General features: G+C 53.4%; 1 protein-coding gene across 1 annotated transcript; it reads left to right on the top strand.

Annotated features, from left to right (window-relative positions):
- The first annotated feature begins 293 nt into the window (after positions 1 to 293).
- LOC139044351 (ral guanine nucleotide dissociation stimulator-like) lies at positions 294 to 4074 on the top strand. The gene is made up of 7 exons (XM_070503786.1): positions 294 to 658; positions 1437 to 1505; positions 1949 to 2023; positions 2610 to 2642; positions 3020 to 3141; positions 3347 to 3438; positions 3773 to 4074. Exons 1-7 carry the CDS (start codon positions 515 to 517, stop codon positions 3832 to 3834), a joined length of 597 nt encoding a protein of 198 aa, XP_070359887.1. The 5' UTR covers positions 294 to 514; the 3' UTR covers positions 3835 to 4074.
- The last annotated feature ends 3116 nt before the right edge of the window (positions 4075 to 7190 follow it).

The following is a 7190-nucleotide window of genomic DNA, read 5'->3' as shown; positions in this document are numbered from 1 at the left end:
GCCCTGCAGAGCCCTGCCATTGCCCGTCTCCAAGACACCTGGGGACAAGTTTCCAGGTGGGTAGTGGGTGGTCTGCTCTCCAGCCAAGCACCATGAGGGTGAGGTGGCCCAGGCAGCCTGATTTGGGCCGGCATGTCCCCCAAAGTCAGCTGAGACCACCTGGGAGACAGCGAATGCCGGGCACAGGGACTGACCTGGGTGCTGGGTCTCTGAGTCTCTCAGCGCCCTTCGGCCAGCAGTTCCGTCCCAGGGATTCATTTCCTTCCAGACCAGATCCTGGCTTGAGCCCAGGTGGAGATTCTCAGGTGTTTCCTTTGCAGCAACAGAAGCCTCTATGCAGCTGAAACCAACACTGTTCCAAAGAGATCTGTTTGGGACATCTGGGAATGGAGGCCCCAAGGGACAAGAGGAGAGGCCCCTCCGCAGTCCCATGGGGACCTTAGAGCTCAGAGCACCCCAGCGAAATCCCTCATCCAGGTCCCAGGCAGTTTGGATCTGCTGGGTTCTCAAATAAATGGGACTTGCCTTCAAGCATCCCACAGTTTTTCTTGCTTGCTTTCTTTCTTTCTTTCTTTCCCCACCCCGCAGGGAGAGTTCTCGAACCTGGAAGAAGTGGGTCAGGAGAGAGAAACGCGTGAGCAGGGAGCTGCTGGTGCAGGTAACCTGGAGGCTGGAGATCTGGAAGGAGGCCAGAAGGAGAGGGGAGGGGGGCATCCCGAGGGGATCCTAGGAGGTGAGGCTATGGCAAGGCTCGGCCCAGGCTGGGGGTCAGAGAGCCCCGTGAGGGTGAGGCAGGCCGGGGCCACTCGGCCAGGTCCCCCAAGACACCCTGCCCTCCCCCTCCCTGTCTGTTCAGCTGGGGTCTGGACACACCCCTGGAGTCCAGAGGTCGGGGCCTTGGTCAGATTTGGAGCCAGGGCTGGGGTGAAGGCAGCGGGGACAGGGCCTGTAGCTGGCACGGGGAGCGGCCTCTCCCAGTGGGTCCTTGAGCCAGTCACTGCCCCTCTGGGGGCCTCCGTCTCCTCCTCTGGGAAGTGGAGGGAAATGATCAGCGGTGCAGGCCTCCCAGCGGGGTGCTACCATCCAAGGGAGGACAGGAACGGGAGGAGATTTGTGCCGGCTCCTCCTCGAGAGGTGAGAGGAGAGCAGTGATGACACGCAGATGACTCTGAGTCCTCAGGAGACTCCTGGAAGCAGGTGACGTTCTCCTCACACTTTTCAGCTGAGGAAAGAGGGCCAGGGAGGCCTGGGCAGGCCCAAGGTCACACAGGACTGAGTCCTGGAGCCAGGACTGGTCTAGAATCAGAGCACCCTGGAGGTGGGAGCAGCAGAGGCAGCAGGGGACTGGAGCCGATGGCCAGGGTCTGAGATCAGGGGCCTTGGGGGACATGCGGAGGGGAGTATGGGCGCACTGACCCTGTCCTCGGCCCCGACAGGAGGCGACCTCCGTGTTAAAGACTGCAGAGAGGGCCCGCCAGGGAGCCCAGGAGAGGCAGCGGCAGCAGGTGAGGGTGACTGTGGGGGAGGGGCCCAGGAGTCAGAGGAGAGGGGGCTCCCCCTCCCAGCTGGAGACCTCCCTCAGGAGAGGGGCCTTCCTCCTCAGGCGAATCTGCTGTGGCTGCCAAGCATGACGGGCCTGCAGTGGCAGTGAGCAGGAGGAGGCCTGGAAGGGCTGGCAGCAGGGCAGATTTGGGGTGGGGAAGGGCAGGGGCCACTGCCCCTGGGAGGGGCCAACAGCCAGCCCTGGGACTTGACTGATGGAGTTTGGTGTTCCTGGACGGAAGCGGGGGAGGGAATTGTGTGTGTTGGGGTGTCCCGACGATCCTAGGCTGCTCTGTGTGGGAGCGTGGGGTGGGCAGCAGGCTGGGCTGAGGGGTTTCAGGGGAAGGTTCATGGGGGCACCTGAGAGCGGGAGCTCATCAACATGCCCATCCCGATGGCGGCACAGGGTGTCGTCCCCTCCCTGGTGACGTTCTTCCGTTCCCTGGAGCTGCTGGACGCTACGATGGAGGATTATGTGGAGGTGAGTGAGCCTGGAGGTGGGTCCGGGGGCTCAGGCTCCTGAGGGTGGGGAGGAGAGAGTCCTGTCCTGAGCCCTGAGCTCTCTGCATTTGGCAAAGGTCCTCTCAGCAGGGCCTCCAGCCTCGTGTGGGAGTTAGGGTGTCAGGCCCATCTCCCCAGTGGGTGATGCAGGCTCTGCATAAGCCACCGTCCAGGTTCCCTGGGCTGCTGAGGCTCAGAGCTGCCTGACTGTGTGGCCGCAGGAGGTGGTGTCTGAGCTGGACTCAGCCTCTCCCTCTGGCCCTGCCAGTGAGGGAAGAGAAGTCGGGCCCCTCCCAGTCAGGAAGCACATCAGAGGCTGAGCTGTCCCTTCCTGCCTGAGGCCTCAGTCTCCCCACGTGTCATCAGAGAGGGTTGGGTCACAAGGTCTGTTGCCTCAGTTGCTCTGCGCCCCCTGCTCTGGAGCCCAGAGACTGGCCCAGGTCCAAGTCCGGGCTCTGGATGGGCCTGCCCACTGGCAGTAGTGCAACATTGCAAGAGGTGTGGACGGGGGCTAGTGCTGGCCCAAGGGGGCTGTTTCTGATGGACTGCGGCTGTCTGCTTTCCAGGGCAATGTGCTCAACTGTCGGAAATGGAATGAGGTAAGCGGCTGCGGCCTCCCGGTGGGGAGGGTGGGGGTTGGAAATCAGAGACCCCCCCGCAGTGGGCAGGACCCCCTCTGGCCCAATCCCCATTTGGATTGGGACATTTATTTGCACAGTTCGATATACAGAGCTAGGGATCCTATGGCATTGGCGGGTGGGGGAAGGGCTGGCATCAAAGACTCCTTCCTGGAGGAGGAGCTATTTTGGGCCAAGTGTGAGAGCAGGCAAGCCCTGACTGGAATCGCAGGGAGGGAGGGTTCCCAAGTGGGCAAAGGCCCCAGACTGGCCCCTTGCCCCCTTCCTCACCCCCTCCACGAGCCCTGCAGGGTCCCCCACTCAGGCCCTGTGGGCATCCTGTGCTTGCTCTGTCCTAGCAATTCAAACTGATGGACGAGATCGAGCTGCTCCAGGAGGCTGCAAATCTGTACACCGTGCAGCCCGACGAGCACTTTGGGGCCTGGTTCCAGGCCGTGGAGCCCCTGAGCAAGGAGGAGAGGTGAGTCGGGTCAGGAGTTGGGGGAGGGCAGGGCAGCCTCTCTCTGCTGACCAGCTCCAGAGCCCATGGCCGTTGCTCCATGGTCAGCCCCTGATCTGATTGCATGGCGACCCCTGGGGCCCTTCGACCCCAGCTGCTGGCAGGCTCCAGGATGCACATGTGATGTGTGGCTCCTGAGAGCTCCCAGCTCCGCTCTGTCCTGTAGCTACAGCCTGTCCTGCCAGCTGGAGCCCCGATACCACTGGGTCAGAAAGATTCGACTCTTCTTCAAAGGCAAGAAGAACCGCTCAGGCCAGAGTGAGTGTCCAGACCGGCAGTGGCTGAAACCATGGGCTCAGGAAACATTCAGGCTGAGCGTGGGCCTGGGGAGGCAGACAGCTGGCCCTGGGTTCCAGCTCCACTGCTGAGCAGTCCCGTCCTGGGCAATTGCACTCACGTTTCTGGGACTGGTTTCCTCCTCTGTGAAGTGGGTGATGCTAAATATCAGCCCCTGTGTCAGGGACAGATGGGGTGCTCTTGGCTGACTGAGCACTGAGCACAGGGCTGGAGCACAGAGCGCAGTGGGGGCCGGGATGGGGTGTGCACTGTGGTTCCAGGGCAGGTCGCTCAGGAAATGCCTCTCTTTCTCCAGACACCAGACCCCCAACCAAGGGCCCAGTGGTGGTGGTCGATGACCCTCCTGAGACCAGCTGAGCTACAGCGGGGACACAGCATTGACACTCAGGGTGCACAGGGCCACCTCCCCTGATTCTGATGAGGAGAACTTTGTGATCCGTTTCTTGGGGTCCCCTGTTGGCCACGAGAGAAGGCACCAACCCCTCTTCCCCCTCCCCCCTTTTGCCCAGCACCTATTTCCCTATTTGGCGGGGCCATATTTTGTTGTCAATGGTAAATGCTCCGTTTGAGTATTATATTAAATTGTTGCTTCTTTCTAATCCTGGGAGTGGAGGTGTGAGTCTTTCGCTCGCAGCACTCATGGAAACGAGATCCAGAAACTCACATTCCTCCTCGAATTTAGAAATCTCCCAGAGTGAGCGGCTCAGTTTATGTGGAGAAGGGAGAAGTGCCAGTCCCCTCCCTGGCTACTGAAGGACTTGCCCAAGTGCCCCTCCCGCCGAGGACAGGATCATTGCAGTGTGGTTCACCCTGTCCAGGAGCAGAGATGGCCCCTCCGACCTCTTGGGACTAAGCGGTTGGAGGCGTTTTCTCAGCCAGAGCCACAACCACTAAGCTGGGTGTGTCTGTCAAAGTAGCACGTGCCTGTCCCTAGCACACGTCCTGCCCAGGACAGTGGCTGCCTTTTGACACTCTGCCGGAAGAGGGAACATTTTCCCGGTTTCTCTTGCACACAGATTAGGACCTTGTTTTCTGATTCAGTCTCCGCAATGGCTTCAGCTCTAAGTGGGGAAAATACCGTCAAAAGCTCAAAACGTGCACATAGAGAGGATGAGGCCAGAGGAAGGTCCTGCGGACATGGACCATGGGCAGGCAGGACTCTTCCTTCTCGGGCCCACTAGGGGCTCCCTGTTCACCTCTGACCTAGACTGGATCCCCCTGGGCTTCTGGTCCCTGACTCCGAATACCATTTCCTGCTTGTTGCCTATCCAAGGGGAAAGCTGTGGGATGCAGCTTTTAGGGCCTCAGCCAGGTCTCCCTCCATAAACCTAGTGCTCCCAACAATCTGTTCCAGAAAATATAACCAGAGACAACACTTTCCAACTCATCTTATGAGCCCAGCAGTACCCTAAAAGCAAAACTAGGGTTTAAAAGTAGGGAAAACTTGAGAACAGCAAGTCTCAGAAATGAGCAGTTACTGTCTTCTACAAATATTAGAAAACTGAAGCCAACAATGTAAAACAATCATACACCAGGACAAAGAGGAAATTTATTCAGGTATGCAAGGTTGTATCAGCATTCCAAAATCAAATCAATGTGATCCACCCTGTCACAGGCTAAAGGAGAAATTTATACATATCTGTCAGTTGATATGGGGGGGCAAGTCATCAAATAGTACATATTAGAAATGTCAGGTTCTTTTTCTATCAATTGCACCTCATTAAAGCTCTTACAAAAATGAACATAGATTAGAATTTACACTTTCACAAACTTTTAGAAAATGGAACAGAGACCTAAATGTAATGCAAAACAATACAACTTCTAAAAAGATTATACAACAAACTCTAAGTGGACTCGAATCTGGAATTATGTTATTAAGATACAAACTGAAAATGTAATCTATGAAAAAAAACTGATGTTAGACTTTATTTATTATTTTGGTAAGGAAGGTTGACCCTGAGCTAACATCTGTGCCGATTTTCCTCTATTTGGCCTGTGGGATGCTGTCACGGCATGGCTTGACAAGCTGTGTGTAGGTCTACACCCAGGATCCGAACCTGTGAACCCCAGGCTGCCGAAGTGGAGTGCGTGAACTTCACCACTGTGCCAGCGGGCTGGCCCCAAGTTAGACTTTATTAAATTAAAAACTCCTGCTTTGTGGAAGGCAAAATCGATGAGTCAAAGGACAAATTACAGACTGGCAGACGATATTCGCAAAACAGATATATGATAAAGAAAATATGTCCAAGATATATGTAAAGAATTCTTAAAAGTCAACCACAACAGGGGGCTGGCCCTGTGGCTGAGTGGTTACGTCCGCGCGCTCTGCTGCAGGCATCCCAGTGTTTTGCTGGTTCGAATCCTGGGTGCAGACATGGCACTGCTCATCAAGCCACGCTGAGGCAGTGTCCCACGTGCCACAACTAGAAGAACCCACAATGAGAAATATGCAACTATGTGCTGGGGGGCTTTGGGGAGAAAAAGGAAAAAATAAAATCTTCAAAAAAAAAAGTCAACCACAACAAAAAAATAAACAACCTTATTGAAAAATGGGCAAAAGACCTGAATATATCCCTCACCAAAGAAGACATACAGATGGCAAACGAGCCTGAGGACAGACAACCACCACCACAGGTCATTCGGGAATTTCAAATAAAACCTCAATGAGACACTTCTACACACCTATTAGAACTGATAAATGCAGGAAACTGACAATACCAACTGCACGTGAGGATGTGGGGCAAAGCAAACTCTCATTCATTGCGATCTGGAAAGCAAAATGGTACAGCCATAACAGAAGACAGTTTGGCAGTTTCTTACAAAGATGAGCATAGTCTTACCACACAATCCAGCAACTGCATTCTTAGGTATTTACCCAAGTAATTTGGAAATAGGTTTACAAAACACCTGTGGGCTAATATAGATAGTAGCTTTATTTATACTTTCTAAGCACTGGAAATGACCAAGATGTTCTTCAATAGGTGAGTGGAGAAAGAACTGGGGTACGGCTATAAAATGGATTATTATTATTTAGTGATAAAAGGAAACAAAGCATTAAGTCACAAAAAGACATGAATGAATTTTAACGCTTATTTCTAAGTGAAAGAAGCGATCTGAAGAGGCTATTGTAGAACACCAATTTTATGTCATTCTAGAAAAGGCAAATGTATAGAGACAATAAAATGTCAGTAGTAGCACGGTCTTCATGGAAGAGGAAGGAGAGTCGAATGGATAAAGCACAAGGGATTTTTTAGTGCAGTGAAACTCTTCTGCATAATACTGTAAATATGGACAAAACCTTAGATAGTTATCAAAACTCTGAATTTTACAGCACAGAGAGTGAAACAATGTGTGCAAGCAAAAAGCCACGTATGTGTCCAAGAAAATTCCCAAAGTGAATGAAAACTGTGGAAAAAATCTAACTGTATTACAAATGTATGAAACAGTCTGAATGAAGGGAGTGGGTGAAAAGGTGCAGAAATATGTAATTTGGGAAGTGAGTCGAGTCTGTAAAACTGAAGATGAAAGAAACTGTGCAGACGCACTGTATTGTAGCTGATAAAGTTGTGACCCGGGGGGTATTGTTAACAATGCTGATACTTCTATCCATGTGGACTGAAAATGAGCAGATAAGTAAATGGACAGTGAACAGTGGGCACAAGGTTATTATTTGGAGTAGGAGTTTACAGATAAGCAAGGAGAAGAGGCTAGAA

Source organism: Equus asinus, unplaced genomic scaffold (genome assembly GCF_041296235.1).
Source record: "Equus asinus isolate D_3611 breed Donkey unplaced genomic scaffold, EquAss-T2T_v2 contig_803, whole genome shotgun sequence".
NCBI lineage: Eukaryota > Metazoa > Chordata > Mammalia > Perissodactyla > Equidae > Equus > Equus asinus.
The sequence above is the reverse complement of the archived record's forward strand: the minus strand, read 5'-3'. Positions and strand labels throughout refer to the sequence as shown.